This window comes from Strix aluco, chromosome 1, assembly GCF_031877795.1.
Source record: "Strix aluco isolate bStrAlu1 chromosome 1, bStrAlu1.hap1, whole genome shotgun sequence".
Taxonomy (NCBI): domain Eukaryota; kingdom Metazoa; phylum Chordata; class Aves; order Strigiformes; family Strigidae; genus Strix; species Strix aluco.
Window position 1 is genome coordinate 44,202,042 of NC_133931.1, and position 18,964 is coordinate 44,221,005.

General features: G+C 38.1%; 1 protein-coding gene across 11 annotated transcripts in view; it reads left to right on the forward strand.

Moving 5' to 3' along the window:
- Positions 1-3,491: 3,491 nt before the first annotated feature.
- Positions 3,492-18,964, forward strand: part of ST18 (ST18 C2H2C-type zinc finger transcription factor) — a 173,700-nt gene continuing 158,227 nt past the window's right edge. For 7 of the 11 annotated variants that reach the window (XM_074819309.1, XM_074819369.1, XM_074819352.1 and 4 more), the window contains exons 1-2: positions 3,610-3,707; positions 3,865-4,000. In XM_074819309.1, the coding sequence (XP_074675410.1) occupies positions 3,654-3,707; positions 3,865-4,000 (190 nt within the window). In that variant the 5' untranslated portion in view covers positions 3,610-3,653. Of the gene's footprint in view, positions 3,558-3,609; positions 3,708-3,864; positions 4,001-18,964 lie in introns of those variants that run through there. The other 4 variants (XM_074819321.1, XM_074819340.1, XM_074819431.1 and 1 more) reach the window with 3 other exon arrangements.

Below are 18,964 nucleotides of genomic sequence, written 5' to 3' on the forward strand. Positions count from 1 at the left end.
TTAAATCTTCTTTTGTTTTATTTTTTTAAACCACCTGATGGGAGCATGTGACTGGTTTGTATCCAACATTACTCCTGGAGTTGTTAGACACCTAAATGAATGTTTTTTGCATGGCCCGTCTGCATTTTTTGTGCATTTAGATTTAAGTGCTGGGTATATTTTGTGAATAGCCAGAAAAAGCATTTTGTTTCTTTCTTTCTACCCCCTTCCACTTTTGTTTGCCAACTCTGCCTGTCATCCCCAGAGAATTCTGCAGCAGGCTGGTGACTGCAGCTAGGGCTCCTCTGTGTGCATAATTAGTATCAATCTTGCTTGGTCTCATTTCCCTGGTGGGGTTGTTGAGGAGAGACAGAAGAGTTTTTGCCATTAAATGCATTGTTAGGTTCACATCTTAGCTCCCATGTGACCTACATTTGGTGAATCAACATCAAACCTGAACTTTCTAACCCTCTTTCTCCATGAGACTGAAGTATATGGTAATTTTTGAAAAACACGCATACAGACTGCTGTCGGTATTCTTAAAGAATTAATAGATTGCAAGAAGTAGATAGGAGGGACTTCTGAGGATCTGAGCTTGACTTTACTGTCTCAGTTTTGCGACCCATAAATAAAACAACCTGATACTCCTCACGAAGTTGAACGGAGCCACTGACAGTCCAGACCTCAGAAAATCAAAGAAGAGGTGTCCATCACCAATCAGGCTCCAAAGGAAGGACAGTGCCTAATGGGTGCCTTTCATTAAGTGCCATTTTATGTGTGGGACATGGAATGTCAGGTTGCAGATGACAAAAAGAGCTTCTAGCACACATAATCTCAGGCACATCAAAGACACCGGAACAGAAATGTACCCACAGCACAAAAAAAGAGAACATGAAACGGCCTCTGTAACAGTGACATTTTCAATTTTGCTCTTTTGTGACACTATTGATGATTTTAACCAAAAAAAAAAAAAAAAAAAAAAAAAAGTTGTCTCTCTTATAATAGTATGAAAAAGGAATATGATCTGAACACAATTTTAAATGCTAAACTCCTTTAGCTCATGTAGTTTGGTAGATTTCCCATAAAAGCAAGGTGTACCTTTCAAAATCTAGTTACAGGATCAGACATAGAGAAGAGAAAATTAGTCATGTATTTGGGGTTAGGAGGCTTAAAATTCTGTAGACCTTGCTCTTGCATACAGCCTTCTGCATGCTGGTTCTGACCCATCCAAAAAAAAAATACTACAGCTCAGAAAAAGCTTAAGGGGAAGACCTAACTGAGGTCTTCCCATTCTGTAAAACAGGGATTATACGCTTTCTGACCTCATACTGTTACTGTGAAAATAATCACCCTACTGTATACTGCAGTATTTCAGTAGGCAGCGTATGTGTTCCTGAGATACAGATAATTAAGTTGAACAGTGAGGTTACCGGGAAAGAGCAAGAATGTAAGTACACTGTTCTATAATATATTACCAATTTTAATGAGATGAGAAGAGTTTACAATGTAAACTTGGAATAAAAGTAAAATAGATATACAAAGATCAGTGGAAAGCTTCCTATTGGCTCCAGTGCTTTTTAAAGTCCATGTTAAAAAGCAAGAGCAACTGTTGTAGTATCTTCAGCTATTATGGAGAAGTGAAGGTTCACTTGATCTCTGTAAGTGATTACTTTTGGAGACTGGTACTGCTTGGCAAGGCACAACTGCAGACTCATACCAAAGACTGGGTGTTTGTTGAGTACTGAGAAACAATCACATTTTTTAAAAAAATCCTGAGAGTTACTCAGACAATTCTGCTTGCAAGATCATTCACCATTCATATTTTAAAGGTATTATTTTCAAGTACTGATAAAAGAAATATAGCTAGGTATTTTAAGGTTTTGTGTATCTCTAGAAAACTTTTATATTTTTAAAAGGTATACTTTTGTCATCCAATTATTGGTCATGAATTATTCAGCTGTTAAAGTATATCAGCAGTTGAATGTCCTTTATGTCATACCTGGAATGATCCTTATCCTTGGAATAAAGATTTGGAAGAACCTATGTCACAAACCTGTAAAAGCTTATAAAGGTATTTCACTTGGGATGAGATCAGAATACACATTTATGTTGCAGAACCAGAGCCCACAAAAGGAAAAGCAGACTAGTGTTTATTTTACAACATAATGTCACCATGTCTCAGATTGTCCTCTCACAAACATACACAGCAGGTGTTTTTAACACCTATCTTTTAGACCTTTGAAAGCATAAGAAAAAATACTTTTTTAGGAAGTTGGAAAGAAAAAGCAAGTATGGGATGGACTGCTGTGTAGATAAGAAAGAAGGATGGTTTGGACTGGTTGACAGAAAGAGAATTTCAGTGCTGGTCTGACAGTTAAAGAATGAAATTACAAAGAGATCAATGAGAACAATTTTTCATCTTTCCACATCTGGAAATAGTTGTTGCCTGTGATTTATTATAAGTATAAACACTGGAGTGGCTTGGTGTGGGTGGAGACCAGTGGCCAGTACTGGAAGTGCTGGGTCTACATGGTACTTCTCTTCCTACAGGGAGCTGAAAAAGACATTTCTTCTCTGCCAAAGTGTGGCTTTGTGACTAGTGGTGTAAGAGTTTTCAAAGAATAGATGGGTTTAAGATAATGAAGTGGGTGGAGAGGGTTTATGATTTTAGGAATGCTTAAAATCACTGAACTGAAATGCAAAATCTAAAGTTCCTCTGACATTTAGAGCAATCCCAAACTGCTTTAAGAATTCACTTGTATAATAAGGCAAAGTCAAATGTTGCATCAGAATTCCCACTTTGAGTTATGGGAATACTGAACACTTGAAACTTGGGTATGGCTTTTATAATTGAGGCCTATATCTTTAATGAACCAAAGCAAAAGACTTGCCACAGGTGTTTTGAATTTTGTTGGGTATGAAGTAGGATAAATCACTGAGTTTCTTTGTCTGTTTCTGTGATGGGTCTGGAAGACTCTGAACTAGCTTCTGCTGCTTAACCTGACTCGAGGTTTCCAAATCTAGATCCTACACTAATTCTAGATGTTCCTTTCAAGTCTCCTCTGGAAGAAAGTAAAGGTTATAGTGAGGAAAATACCATGCAACGACTGTAGAAAATGCACCCAGTGGACTAAGCAAGTCTACTTGAAGTTCTGATTAGATATGATAAAGCAAATATAGCTTAATGTTAAGACAGAGAAAAAGTAACACCAGCCGCCTCCTCCTCCTTCTCCTCCTCCTCCTCCTCCTCCGCACACACACACAACTTGTTTACAAAAGTGCCTTGTAGTGACTGCTGGTGGTGTCACTCCGTCCCATGCCCCAGAGCTATCACCGGGCCTCATGGGAGTTGTGACTACAGCATTGGACATGGGACTGTTTGTTCACTCACTTTCTGTGAAGAGAGTTTTGAACTGTGTTTTGAATAGACAGCATTTTCTTTGTGTGGTTGGTAAATAACACAGAGCAAAGTTAGTCAGCAAGTTGCATAGCTTCTGCATTCTGATTCTTTGGAGCCCTTTTGTACCAAGCTTGACAGGATGTTTTTAACAGAATGTGACCTCACTGGGATACCAGAGGTAAGGAAAAAAGTTATTTGGGCTGTTGTGGAATATTTTGCACAGAGCTGACCGAAAGTACTGCTTTAAAATGTCTCTTGGAAAGAAGGTGGTTTCATGGTGATCCAGTCAGCACCTTGTTCAGTGAAAATCAATGTCTTTCACTCCTTTGTAAGTTATAGGAAATCTTAATAAGATTTTCTATTTCCCACTTATGGAAAAAGATGCTGATTTGCAGATCTCAGAATGATTATGTGCTTGCTCTAATGTGTTGAGCAAAGGCCCAGTTCTAGTAACAGAACATCAAAATATTTTCTTTCTAACACAGAAAAGAATAAGCAGATCTGATCCAGTTGTTCATCCAAGTCCTAGGAGCAGCAGTGTGAGAATCGGAGCGGTAGCAAACCCAGCAGGACCAGGCGACAGAGACCTTCTGGACACCTGGACCCAATCACTAGGTAAAGGTAAGAAAGAAAAAAGGAAAAAACCCGTATCAGTGTGTTTTCTGAGTAAGATCATGTATGGGTTTTCATCACAGACATCATAGCTGAGGCTGCTGCTTGTAGTTTTGCTTGGATGTAGAGCAAAGGGGACTGTGGTACCTAGGGGGGTGGGGGGCTGGGCAGGCACCCCCTCTCCTCCCTCTGCTGGTCAGCACTGGGGGAATGCGGTGACAGGGAGAACCAGCACCTTCCTGTTGAGGGGGGGAAAGCCCTGTTGGTAAGCAGCTCTTCAGGGCTTCTTCAGTGTGCCGCTCATGGTTCTAAGCACTGACAGCATAGGGATGTAGTGATGCAAGGTTCAGCGGCGGTAAAAAAAGGGAGAGAAATCTGAGTGTTCAAAAAGTCAGGGGAAGATGATTTTTTTTTTAAAAAGCCAATACACAGATGTAGTTTAGATATTTATTTATACAGTATAAAAATAATGTAGATTCATGCTGAATGATCTGATTTGTTTATATTCAGGATCTAAAGAGATTTTTATGATAAATGAAATAAAAATGCATTATTAAGCAAAATAGCTTCATGAATAATAAGCATCTTGCTGTTCTGAAATTGAATTAACAATATGTGATCTGCTTTACTATGTATACCAACAGAACAAAACTTCATTGTTTTTGTGGTCAACAATTGTTTTTTTCCAGTCAGTACAGGTGACTTACAAAAAAAAAAAAATTGTTTGAAGTCACTGATAGAGCAGTGAGAGGAAATGAAGTTCTCACGATATGTAAAACTATTATTCATTGTTAAAGACTTGCATAACAAAGAAATCTATATATAGGCTTTAAAATTGGAAAGTTTTGTGTGCTGCTTACAATGAAAGTGTTCTTTGATAAAAGAGGATGGAAAAGTTTGCTCATTTACTTATGACTAACTAGAGTTGCTTTTACTGTAAGTCACATAAAGAACTAGAGATTTGTTTTTTCTTGTGATCAGTTAGGAAGTGGATGGGTTGAACTTCATTTAGTGGTATAAAAGATGCAGTGAGCATGTCACTGCTCCCAGTAAGACTGGGTAATGACTTTGGTTTGACAAAGCATTTACAGAAGAAACTTCTAGAGACAAGTGTGTTCTCTAAAGTAGAAGTCTGTCAAATGGGGAATAACTGAAGATGATGAATGTATATTCACAACTTTGGTATCTGTGTTGCAGTAATACTTCTGGTCCTCATCATGAGTCAAATGCTGGGTATTGTGCAATACAAAACCAGATTTTATATACCAAACAGCTAACGATGCAGACATGAGACAGCAATTGAATAAAGCAGATGTGATAAATTATTCAGTCATAAAAAATAGACCCAAAGTGTTAAGATGGAGTTTTCTGATCTTAATATCTTTCTACAGCTGTGTATGTACTGTTCAGGTTTCTTTAACAGACGATTTTTTCATAGTGTCTCACCTACTGCAGGTAAACTGCCACCAGTAGTTGAAAGCTTGATCGCTTTTTGACCTTCAGTCAGAGAGAAGTTTGCAGGGTGGAATACAGTTTATGTTATCCCTGAATTTGAACAAGAGAGTGCAAATGTTAAATAGAAGTTATCTGTTTGATACTTAGGAAAGCTACGATGGAGAAACCAGTAGAGGTCAGTACAGAGTGCTGAAACTGAAGCGGAGTGCCAAGGCTTTGTGTATTTATGCTCTGTACTTTCCATCTTTAACTTTCCCTTTAAAATATGGTAAAGGCTTACAGTCAATATTTCTGTCCTCTTCGAAAGATAGATTAAAAATACTTGGGATAATATGATAATGACAGACCGCTTAAACACAATACTTTAAGCAATGACATGCATTTTGTAGCTTGCAGATAGATGCTGGAAACCTTAGTTCATGGAATCATTATCAAAATCAATGCGTAATACTTTTTACATATATTGCAGTGACAAATGCATCCAACTCATGGTTATGTAGCAAAAATTTAGGAGAAAGAGGATAATTTTTATGAAACAAGTTTTCAGATACTTTCAATTAAAGTAACAAAAGGATTTTTCTCATTTTAGGTAATGAGTTTGGATAATTATCAGTAAGTGTTGTTTTAAAAGTCTTTTCTTTGTGTATATACACATATATACAGAGAGAGAGGGAGAGGCAGACAGACTCTGTATATAAAGTTGAATTATCTTTTGTTTCACTTTTTAAAGCCGTTGTTTGCTCGTGTTTTCCTTTTGTGATTTAAAGCAAGGAAAAGAATCACCGCGTATAGTCTATTCATGAAAAGATCCTTCAACATATATTAGCTGCAAAATCTCATCTCTGAAAAGCTTCTGTTCAGGCTGCTTTCTGTGGAACTAGAAAGAGCAATCTGCCTGTCCTCATTCTGTTTCCTTGCACTTTAACTAAGTACTTTGAAAACTACCTTGCGATTAAATTGCAGTTGTTGACTGTTAAAGAATTACAAAAAAATTATCGTAAGATAAAGGTGACATGCTATATTTTGATTCCAATACCAACTTACATCTGCTGTCTGTGAGTTAGGAGAAATTACCTTCAGAGAGAATGGAACTATACAAACAGTGAATAATTTTGAAAATCCTCTTCACTTGTTCTGCTTACCTTCCATGTGTTTCTTTAAATTGGTTTTGAAGGCATTGGAAAGTATCCAACGTCTCTGAAAAACATATTTTCTTTTTATTTGCTTTATCATGCACTTAAAAATGACAAGAACTAGACAGACTTTCTGTAACCCTTTCTCACGGGCACTTGTGTGCCTTTGGAGTCAGATGGCATAAGTGTGAATGCAGTTCAGAGGGCTTTAACGGAGGGTTACGGTAAGGGAGGGATTCCCTGATAACTGTAACAGCTATCATCAACAGTATAATCTGAAATGGGAAGGAGATGGAGGTATCATAAACTGCTGTTGCATATCTGACCTGTGACGTGTTTTTTCCACACTTCTGTCACTGTAACATCACACGCAGGTCTTCCAATCCAGTACAGCTGAATTTCCTTGTGAAAGATCTCCCCTCACACATGCAGTGTAAAATCCTGGTTTTGGCAAAGTCAGTGGAATTCCTGATGTTTGAATCAGTGTGAGACCAGGAGCTCTACAGGCTTGTTTCAACATTTTTTTTTTTTTTCCTGAGGTAAAGGAAACAGAAATAATCTAATTTCTTTCATAACACAGGGTCCAGTCTAACAGTATGACATGAGTGGTGGCATGTTAAACCACAATTTCCATTTTGAGTCCAAATTTCTTACCAAAGGCTCGGATTCAATTACATTCAATTCAGTTCAATTCTTCTTCATTTAAAGGGAAGTAGAGAAACAACTTCTAGTACTGATTTTACTCTTGGCCTTGATTGTGTTTTGAGAAAATAGTCTTGAATCCGAAAGTCAAACCCACTTTCTTTCCCCAGGTAAACTTCTGATGTCCGTACCATTTTGACACACAATACTTTCCTATTGCCTTTTTCACATCTCTCTCATTTTTTGTTGGGTAGAAAGGGTGTGAGAAATTGTATTTTGCTGAGCCACAGTGGAACTTCTAATTTACAGTAACTGGTATTCTTCATTAGTTGATGTTGGGAGGAAACCCTCCTCCTCAAATATTTTTCCTGAAAAGTAGTACAAAGGTTCAAGCGAAGGTGGTTCTTATAACACCAAATGCTCTGGGTTTAGCCAGTCAGTGCTGAAGTCCAAAAGTCCAAGTATTTCTATTGCTTCTATTAAGTTTGTTTACATGTTAAATTTCATGAACGTCTGGTCTGCTTTTTTTTCTGTAACATATGGGATATAAACCCCCAAAATTCAGGGACCAAAATTATGTTGCTGGAAATGTGTAGTTCAGTCAAGTATAATGTTATGCTAGAAGTTTGCTATTCTTATCTGTATCCAGACCAAAGATAGAAGATTACAGCAGAGCTGTTCATGATTAAGGAACAGAGGGTCTATCTTATTACTGAAGTTCTTAGTCTCTTGGTAGATTTATGTTTGGTATTTTCTTGATTATGGTATTGCATTTATACATTCTTACAGGTATAGTTATATTATCTTCTCATTTCATCGGTCTTTTCTGATGTCTTTGGATTACTTGTTTGCTGATTTTAAAAAGTTTTTCCCTGCAAAGTAACTATGCTTAGTTAAATTATCTTACCACTATATAGCTAGGTTTTATGTTTGTTTAAGTCAGAGATAAATTTCTCCATTGTTAGTGTATGTGTGTACAGGGGTGAATTCTAACATTTTTGCGTTACCTGATATAGAGGTATCTGTCATTTAACTATAAAGCTCTGTTTTCTGTTTAAGCATCTATCAAAAAATTGTGGACTTGTGCCCAGATAGGAATAGTACTAATTCAGTCAGTGGTGATCTGTAATTGAGATAGTGTCAGTAGTGAAATCTCTTCATAGAAAAAAGGAAACTGTGACATTTGCACCAGCAACTGAATAAATTAAGGTTCCTTACCTGTAATTACATTATCAATCTGCAGAATGCAAAATAACTTAAAATAAATTAGAGACAATAAATTAGAATGATAAATGTAGGCAAATAAATTGTAATTTCAAACATTCCACAGGGAGAAAAAAGATAGTTTTTCACCCATTTCAGGAACAAAAGGACAGCCTAAGGGATTGGCATAATTTTGGGAAATGTTCTCTATATCACAAGAAAACATCAGTATAACAGTTTCGTTTTTGGTGGTTCTACCATTTTAGTGAAACCTATCTATGGAGGCAACTTTGCATCTACGGTGCTTAAGGGATCAGAAATGGTGGTTTTCCCTGATTATATTAGATTGGATGGTATAGCTGGGTTTGGGTTTTTTCACTTTATCCTGTAGTTCTATTGGGAATTTGTTACCTGTCCTTTTCACTGTGTAGTTCAAGTCAATACTAGGCTTTTCTTTTCCATTTCCTCACTTTCTCATATGTCAAGAAAAAACTTTAGACTCCAGTCTCTCCTTGGTGTTCTCTACCTCTCACTGTAATCAACAGGTATCTGAACCCAAGTCTTGAGTGTCTTACATATCCTGGTAATAGAAAAAAACTGGTTGTATGGGGGGTGGCCTAAGGCTGAGGACCTGTAGCCTTTATAACGTCAATATTAAATCTGAGGTATATGTGGAGTTAAGCCTGTCTAGAAACTCTGAAAATCACTTCCTTCTCATAGAAAAATTCTCAATCATTTCTCTTATACCTATGTATTTCTAAGAGGTCAATATTCACACTATCACCTTAACTGTAAACGAAATAAATGTGAATTCAGTTTTTGTAGTACATATTCATATCATAGAATCACAGAATGCTTTGAGTTGGGAGGGTTCTTTAAAGATTATCTAGTTCCAGCCCCCCTGCCATGGGCCGGGACACCTTCCACTAGACCAGGTTGCTCAAAGCCCCATCCAGCCTGGCCTTGAACACTTCCAGGGAGGGGGCAGCCACAACCTCTCTGGGCAACCTGTTCCAGTGCCTCACCACTGTCACAGTGAAGAACTTCCTTACATTTAATCTAAATCTACCCTCTTTCCATTTAAAGCCATTACCCCTTGTCCTATCACTCCATGACCTTGTAAAAAGTCCCTCTCCGTCTTTCCTGTAGGCCCCCTTTAAGTACTGGAAGGCCGCAATAATGTCTCCCCAGAGTCTTCTTTTCTCCCGGCTGAACAACTCCAGCTCTCTCAGCCTATCCTCATAAGGGAGGTGCTCCAGCCCACCAGTCATCTTTGTGGCCCTCCTCTGGACTCACTCCAACAGGTCCATGTCCTTCTTGTGTTTGGGGCTCCAGAGCTGGACACAGTACTCAAGGTGGGGTCTCACAAGAATCAGCAGCCCAGGACACAGTTGGCTTTCTGGGTTGCAAGCACACATTGCTGGGTTGTGTTGAGCTTCTCATCCACCAATAGCCCCAAGTCCTTCTTCACAGGGCTGCTCTCAACCCACTCATTGTCCAACCTGTATTTGTGCTTGGGATTGCCCCGACCCGTGTGCAAGGCCTTTCACTTGGCCTTATTGAATTTCATGAGGTTCACACAGGCCCACCTCTCTAGCTTGTCAAGGTCCATCTGGATGGCATCCCTTCCCTCCAGCATGTTGACCACACCACACAGCTTGGTATCACTGGCAAACTTGAGGGTGCACTCAATCCATTTTTGTTTACAAGCAAAGTCTTTTCTGAAGACCTTTCTGTTTTTAACAAGTCTCTTTTAAAAGTAAATCTTATGTTTGATTCTACTCTACAAAAAGCTTTTATGAACAAATTGAAATGCATCAAAAAGATCTTCTGTAGTATATGTTTGTGATTACTCAATATACTACAGGGGGATATTAAAAATAGGCATCACAGAATAGAAAATATTCAACAAAAACATAGTCTTACTTTTTCCTTTGTTCTTTAAGGGCAAATATCAATTTCAATTGTACATGCTAGGTTTTACCAACACTGTAAAAATACAATGAATAGCAATGTTATTTGACACATTATTTTACTATTCTTTGGGGGTTCTGTACTGGTCCAGAAAAAGAAATGTACCTCTCTGAAAACTTTTTATCTATGTTTATATAGACTGTATTTTTATCAATACACTCATATTTTATATCTATATATATGAATATGAACATGCACAGAAATACTACTTAGGAGTTCATTAATATTTTTTATAATTGCAACAGGTTCATATTGACATTAATTTTGTTCCAGGAATTAAGATGTTAAACTTAAGAAAATGTTTAATTAAAACTAGATGAAATATGGATAAAAGTCTTGAAAAATACTAACTGTGGCTTTAAACAGCACGAAGCAAAACCACATATCATTTCCCATGAACCTGACTCACAGAAATATTTTATCTATTTTTCTCAGTAAGAAAATTACGAGTAGTGCTCCAATAGAAGTGTTAATCATGTGATTGTATGTGTCAAAAATATTCCATTTTGCTAGCAGATTTATACTACTTCAGAGAAAATGTATTAGTAAAGATTTTCTGGTAACTTAATGTTGGCTGTAAAGATGACCAGAGAGAATATGAATTAGACCTGGTATGCTTATACCAACTCCTCTTGCAAAAAAGGAGTGGAGTACCATGGATTTTAATTCTTGACCAATGCAATTGTATTCTATGATGAGATGATTGACTGGATTCATGGCTAAAGGGGGCAGGGGATGTCATCTGTTTTGACTTTAGCAATGTTTTCAGCACAATCTCCCACAACATCCTCATATTCAGGCAGGGTTGTTATGAAGTGAATGGATGGACTACTAGATGAGTAGAAAACTGGAATGATTGGATGGATCATCAGACTCAAAGGGTGGTGGCTATTGGTTCATACTTTGCCTTGATGCCTGAATTTCTCATGGGACTGTCCAGAAACCCCTCCTGTTTAGTAACTTCATACGTATCTTGGTGGACAGCGGTTTAAACATTGTGTGCTGACAGTGATGAAGGCTAACAAAATACTGGACTATATCAACAGCAGAATAGCTAGTAGATCAAAGGAAGTAGTTATTTCTCTTTATGGTACTAATTAAGCCACATCTAGAACACTGCATCCAGTTCTGGGTACCTCCATGCAAGACAGATGTTGATCACCTGGAGCAAGTTCAGTGGAGAGCTACCAAGACAGTTGGAGGCAGGAGCATATGCCCTGTGAAGAGACTCCGAGAAAACAGGGATTGTCTAATCTGGAGAAGGGATGCCTGCAGGAAAAAAAAAACATGTTTAGGCAGAGAAACCCTGAGAAAGTAATAGTCTTGCAACTTTTGAAATAACATTTTCATGGTAAGTGAATAGTGCCTCCCACCTCCTAAGGAACCTCACCCATTCCCACACATCAAGTGGGCTTGGGTTGTTAAGTAGCTCTAACGAATTTCTAAATGTCACAAGAGGTTCCCTTGCAATTAAGCAGTAGATGTAGTTCTTCACTACTTTGTAAGGGTAAAGAGTTTTTTTCACATGGGTTATAATGGAAAATATAAAAAATTGGCATTCCAGATGTAATCTGATGGCTTATCCAGGCCTCTGAACCTCCTGTGTCTGCTGGGAGAATTATTCCTGAGGAGCAGCCCTTGCCATCGCTCCTGGGATGTTGAAAATTTACTGAGTACAGGTGTTTGGCCAGGATGATGACTGCTGTTGGTAGGGAACCGATAGCCTATGGATTCTGAACTGTGCCTTGGTTTGGTTTGATGGTGCTTGTGTCCTGTTTTTGTTTTTTTCCCCTGAAATTTGATATGAATATTTTTGCTTAGGAAGAAAGTGTGTGTCAAGGAAGCCATAAGAAATCTGATACATTTTTTTTTGGAAGTGAAAATAGTAGAACAAAGGGAGTGATTAGCAGATATTTGTAAGCTTATCTTTTCCTCATGCCAAATCAATGTGACTAACATTGAGGACAGGGGACTAAAAGGAAAAGTAAAGTATTCATGAGGTCTCTTGATCATTGGTAGAAAATACTCTACTTGGGAATGTGGAATCAATCTTTTACTATATGGATTTATACTCCAGAAGATATTGGAAAGTGGCTGGGAAGATACAAATGTGATCAGCCCCGGAATGGACACCAAGTGAGTGGTACCAGAATGTTCAATCTGTCCCATCCAGATGTTCTCCTGTTAGGCCAGGGAAAGCACCTCTCCCACACTCACTTCTTTCTGATTGCAGAAGGAAATTTGATATATGCATTGTACATTTACAAGTTTGGTTTGTTGTCCTGGCTCAGGCTGTACTGAACAAATGCAGGACTACCCAGCAGTCAGCACTGCTTACAGGATGTGCATAACTTTAAATCAATTTTTCTATTTCTTACTTTTTTTCCGTTTCTACTTTTTGATACTCCTTTTCACCTCTCTGGTTAACTCTTTCCTGCTTCAGTCTCCTCACAAAAAAACAGCCTGTCCAATTGCTTTCTCCCCACTGGTCACAGCTTTGCTGTATTTCTTTGCCAGTTCAGTATTTTTGATACCATTGTTGATGTAGTCATGGCCTTCAATGGAATTTCTGCCACAGTTGCCAGGGCACTGTTGGCTTTGCATGACTATACTCACCAGAAGGTCCCCAGTCCTTCAACTATGTGAAGTCTGGACATTGATCACATAGCTCTCTCTCAACTGCCTGTGAAATTCAGCCATTCTTCACTGGATTTATCAACTTCTCACTTTGTTATCTCTCAATAGTTTCTCATTCTCTGTTCATGTTTGCATGGGTAGGGTTAGTATGTCCTGTTCAGTTAGCTTTAACTCCAGGCAGGGCCCAGGCAGCAGCTTCATTGCTTTCCTGAGTCCTAACACCAATAACATCATCCTTAGTTTATGGTGTTGATTGGTGTACAGGAGCAGAAAAAGTAGGTAGTAAATCAATTAATTTAATAATAATCAGCATAACTGTGTAGCATCTTCACTTTCAGAAAAGTAGTAACACACTTATATGACCTTTCTGTTTTAAACATTGAATTGAAAAATTAACAATGCAGTGGGACAACCATACTTCAGGACTCTACATATGTGATTTCCATGACTATGTGATCACCAGCCAGCATTGCAACTAGGACAGGATGCAACCTGGAAATGAATAGAAGTGAGTGCACATTCCCTCTGATGTGTTCAGTCATTCCTGACCCTCCCTGTTTCAAATCACAAGGCAGTGGTGATACCACAATGCAGATCAGCAGAGGGAATGAGGACAGAATATAACAGCTTTGGAGGAGCTCAGAGCAGTCAGGACCACGTGTGTTTCCACTATCATGGTGAAGGGAATAGGAGATAAGGGCATGGGTGATGATGGTTAGTGATAGATGGTTAAAATCTCCTTGGGCTCCTTCCTTATACACTGGCACAGGAACCCGCCTGTCATGACTACTCAGGAGTTACAGTGCATGAATGGAAATGGGAGTGAACTCTGCTTGAATTCCAAGCTAATAGAAAATGAGTAATCTAACATTGTGTGAGCAGGTGTCACTGCAGTGACTGTGATAAGTAAGCCTTGTTACAAGGCTGGGTATGGTATCACATTTATTTATTCCTGTGGTGGTTGTGTAAGAGTTGACTGGCTTGATATATGGCAGAGCAAGGTCTCATCTGATCACAGATGCACAAGCAGACCAAGAGAGTGAGAGAGGAAGCTTTCTTCTCATTGTTCCTGGTCACTGAGGACAGTGGGAAGCAAAGCAGGTAGGAGCAGCTGAAGTCACAGCTATCAGTGCAGCATCAGGGTGGGAATAAACAATTGGAAACTGGATGCTGGAAAAGTGCCTAGTTCTAATCCATGGCTAACCCAGATTGTTTCAGGTAGTTATCTGTTAATCAAATGGGAATGTGCTCTAGTTATGAGAAATGGGACCCCTCCACAGCTGGAAGGCAAAAATCACAACTGGAAGACTATAATCCTCTGGTATTAGGTAAAAAAAATAGGTCTTTGAAATCACTGTTTACACTTTTTGATCTGTAAAACAAACAAACAAGCACTTTCCTAAATGCTTTTAATTCAGGACTAGGAAAATGAGATTGATGCTGCCCATTGTTATCTCTTGTAGAGATCATACTCAAACCCTTGCTTAATGGGTATGTACCTCTTAAAAATTAAAAACTGTAGAATTTGGGGGTTTTGAATGATTCTTTAATATTTTGGAAATAACAGTCAGTTGACTCACTTCTGTATTATTAAATCTTTACAGTACTTGGCTGCAAGTACAACAAAAGAAAAATATGCATAATCCTTTCTGTGATTACAGTGTCTGCTGCCCAGTTACATAAATATGTCCAGAAGAAAGAGAAAATGCAGCACATCCTATTCACCTCTTTATATAATCTTATGGCTAATACTATCACAAAGGCATAAAGCTTCTGTGATTTCTGGAGGTCAGATTTCATGAGCGAAGTGAATGAGGCACAATGGACAATACTGACTAAAGATGAAAAGATAATGCTTGTTCTTGTAGAGAAAAAAAAAGTTCTAGAGATTTGTGTATGAATAAAACTACTTTTGTTTCTGAAACAACACTAGGGTTGCCAAGAATGTCAATGGACTTATACAGTTGGAATATGATGATATCTTGGTTGGCTTTTGTTTCTTTGTTAAACCAGGGATCTAACACTATCCAACACTCCAACAAAGATGTATTGCATTTGGTTATAGTTTTAAAACTCTTTTATAAGTGTAACCTCATTTAATCAGCTGACAACCTGAGAAGTGCTTGTAAAAGTTCTACAAATGCATCAAAGAATGGCTGAAAAGGGACGAACTTGAAATTTTGATTTCCACAGGTTTGAGATACAGTTGATTTGGTAACTAAAGATAAAATCTTGGAGTGCCAGTGTTTTATCCGGGGACTCATTTCACTTGGATGGACTGCTCTTAGAGCCCTTTTTTTGGTGGTCTGTGCCCATTTAGGCCTGGATATTTGGTTACTAGCCTGTGGTGATTGTGAAAGAAAACTGTGACAGATAAAAGCCTTCTATAAGGTGTTTTCTGTGGTTTATAGCCATCGTTATATACATAATCTACAGACATATAGTGAACATGTTAAAGATACTTCAGTATGAGAAATCAGTGTCATGTACATGTGTTCTGTAAAATGACTAAAGAGCAGAAATTCTTTGCTTCTTTTTGGAACTTAACAGGATGCAACTTTCCTTTCTGTTTACCTGGACTACGAGAGAGAGAAGCACATTCTCCTTCTTTTTGTTAATCTTTTTAGTGTGGGAACATTCCTCAAACAAGATATACCTGGAGCCTAATGGATTTCATCTCCAAAGGGAAAACACATCCTATTCTCAACACACTAGAATGAGGGACTGAATCTTAAATTATTTGCCTTTTTGCCCAAATATCAAGTAATTTTATGTAACTGAATAAAAAATGGTCCTAAATGTTCATTTTGTGAAATAAAATGTATGTTATGCATGTAAAATGACAGAGGGAAAGGAAGAAGCAGAGATTGCCAAGGAGATTCTGAGAACATTTATTGATTGGAAACAAATCACTGGATTTGATTTGTTTTGTTTTGTTTTGCTGGATTTTTTTTTCTTCTCCATATTACATGAAGTGGTCTCTGTCTGGGTGTAATTTTTACTTTTTAGTGCCATCTGCACCTGTGGCCTTTGGACTTAATGTTTATGACAGATGGACTGGACTGTGTTTGCACCATTTAGTGTATAATCCTTCTGTATGTATCTATGCCATGCTAGGCAGTGGCACTGGCCCAATGGGCATATTTATTAGTGCAGACTTCCTGTCTGCTTCCATTGTTCTGTTGCAGTGTCCTTTGAGCCTAATGGACCTTGCTTTGTGCTGGGCCCACCTACAAAATATTGTTCCTGATTCATGCCAGATTATCTGTTGCAGACTCTAATATTTTTTTCCCTCTTTTTTTTTTTTTTTTTTTTTCCTCTAACACATTTGCCAACTAGAACGGTTAAAATGGATCAATTCCATATTGTAAATGCTCTTCCTCTCCTCTCAGCCTGTGAGCTTGATTTTGGAACAAGCTTACTAGCTTTGTTTGCTAGTGTTGAGATGCTTGATTAAAAGGAGAATCGTTTCCTCTGAAAAATGTCGCATCTCATGTTACCTGAGCTCCTCTTCTACTGGAAGCGGAAGCTGTTCCCGGCACAGTGATGGCACCTGTAAAACAGGGTTTAATAAAGGCAGCCCTGGCTGCAGAAGCCTGCTGGCCTGTGGCTGGCAGCCCAGAGCTGTGCGGCACATCTCATTTCCACTGACTTTATCAGTGCTGTGTGTCGGGTGTGGGAAAAAGGACAGGCTACTGTTGCACAAGAAATGTTGCCTTCTGTACCAGTAGAACAGCAAAACAAATGCAACACTTTTCAGTTTTCTGAAGGTTTGTGAACCTAACAATCGACAGATGTGATATCATGATAGCAAAGAACAATTTCGTATTGTTCATTTTTCTCATGAAATCATGAGGTTGCCTCTCAATTTTTGTGCCTATTACAGAAATACATGAAATGAACCTCACAGTTTATCTGTAGTCACATCAAATTAGCGGCAAATTTCAAACAGACATTTGAGAATCAAAAGCACCCTTTCCTAACCATCAACATATATAATCCTAACAGTTAAGAAGGATTTTAAAATATTTGTCTAGGAAGTAATCATGCCCTTGTAAACCCTCTATGGAAAGATAGATCACCTATATTTACTTCTTGCACTACATAGTAAGACCATGCATTCTGTGCTCATATTGTCATGATCATGAGGAAAGGAAGCATATTCTGTATCATAGACCTGGATTCTAACAGGGACAGTTTCTGGGGCGGGTATACCTGCCAATCAGATTTCTGCAGGATGAGAATGAAGACCTGGGAGGGAGAATTTATCATTTCATAAATAAAAAAAGCAATTATCAACAACATTTTTGTATCTAGAAGAGGTTTCTTTATGATACTGAAATAAAGCTCTATAGTAAAAAGAAAGGAGATTATGATGGTATATTCATGACTGAGAAGTAGAAAAGGCAAAAATTCTTTTCTTCCTTTAAGCCGTTTTACATTTGGTATTTTTGGTTTGCAGTAGAGACTTCAACTATAACATATCCATCTGGAATGTGTAAATGAGTGAGTTTGGGCTTGAGAAGAAAGTATGTTGAAGTCCATATACAAAGACTCATGTATGGTTTGAATATCTTCTTTTTCCATTCACCTTTAATGCTGTTGAATACTTAGTGCTTTTGAAGATCAGGTACCCAAACTGCAATGGTGAATCTCCATATAGGCATTTTTGTGAAAGAATGTGTATATTTTCAACCTTGAATTTCATATTAAAACATATAAGTGGAATTTGAAAAATCTCATGGCAGTATGTTTGGTAATCATCTTTCACACCCCATGCAATTTTTTTTCTCTCCTTTTATGATATCTCCAAGAGTTTCATCAATTTATCCTCGTAGTTGCACATCTTGAAGGAGTATTTTTAAGAATGCAGTGTAGAAAATGTGCAAGCTAGTTGTGGGCAAATCCTGTTTAATACCCTTCATTTTGAATTAACTGTGTGACCATTCTGAAATTTTTTTCCTGCATTTGCTGTGGCAGTATCAAAATTTGTTCCTGATAGATTATTGCTCACCTACTCCGTGAAAAAGCAGTTTTCTAAGTTGCTTTTCTCCGCTGCCAGTCAGTGTGATGATGAAGTATCTTCTCGAAACTACCATAAAAGCTTTGGTACTTCTTTTTTGTAAAAACCATTTTAGAAATGTTAAGGTGAGAGCAGAGGTTGGTACAGAAGTGTATCACAGAGGAGACAGGATATTATTGAGTGCTTCTTTTTTATTTGCTTTTCTTTCTTTTGCTTTATAGAGTTCATAGCCACAGTTTAGTACAACAATAGAGATATCATCCAAGTTTGTCAGGAGAGAGAAGTAATCTTCTGCCACAAAAGTCTGTTTGTTACATGATAAGATTAGCATTAAGGTTATTGTAATGTTTGAGTTTCTGACTGGATCCCTCTGCAAATAATGACCTGAGGGGTTGTGTCATCATGTAGACAAGCTACATGACCATTCAGCTGTAATTATTGTAATTGCAGTGCCAGTAATGTACAGTGCCCCAGAACTGTGGAGCTAGGTATCATGTCCTGCAAATGGAATTATTCTGTTAATCATAGAAGAGCCCGGGGACTGAGCTGATGGAAGCACATAATAGCAAGGTTATGCCTATCAATGATATGCAGCCTAAACCTCCCAACTGTGAGGCACAGTAGAGACAAGTGTTATGTGATGGCCCTCCCTTGTGGATCATCATCATATCCCTTCCCTAGACATTACCTGATTACTAACCAAGCCAATATACCATACTACCATCATCTACCCTTCCATCTGCAGGGTTGCATCTGAAATGCAGACAACCAAGGGGATTTTTCATTATCCTAAATTGCACATATCTGAACACTGGAGAGTCAGCCTTATCTGGTCTTGTCTGAATTCACACTTCTCTTAGAGGAACTGTAAGTCTAAAGAGCTTTTCAGAACATCCAAATTAGCCA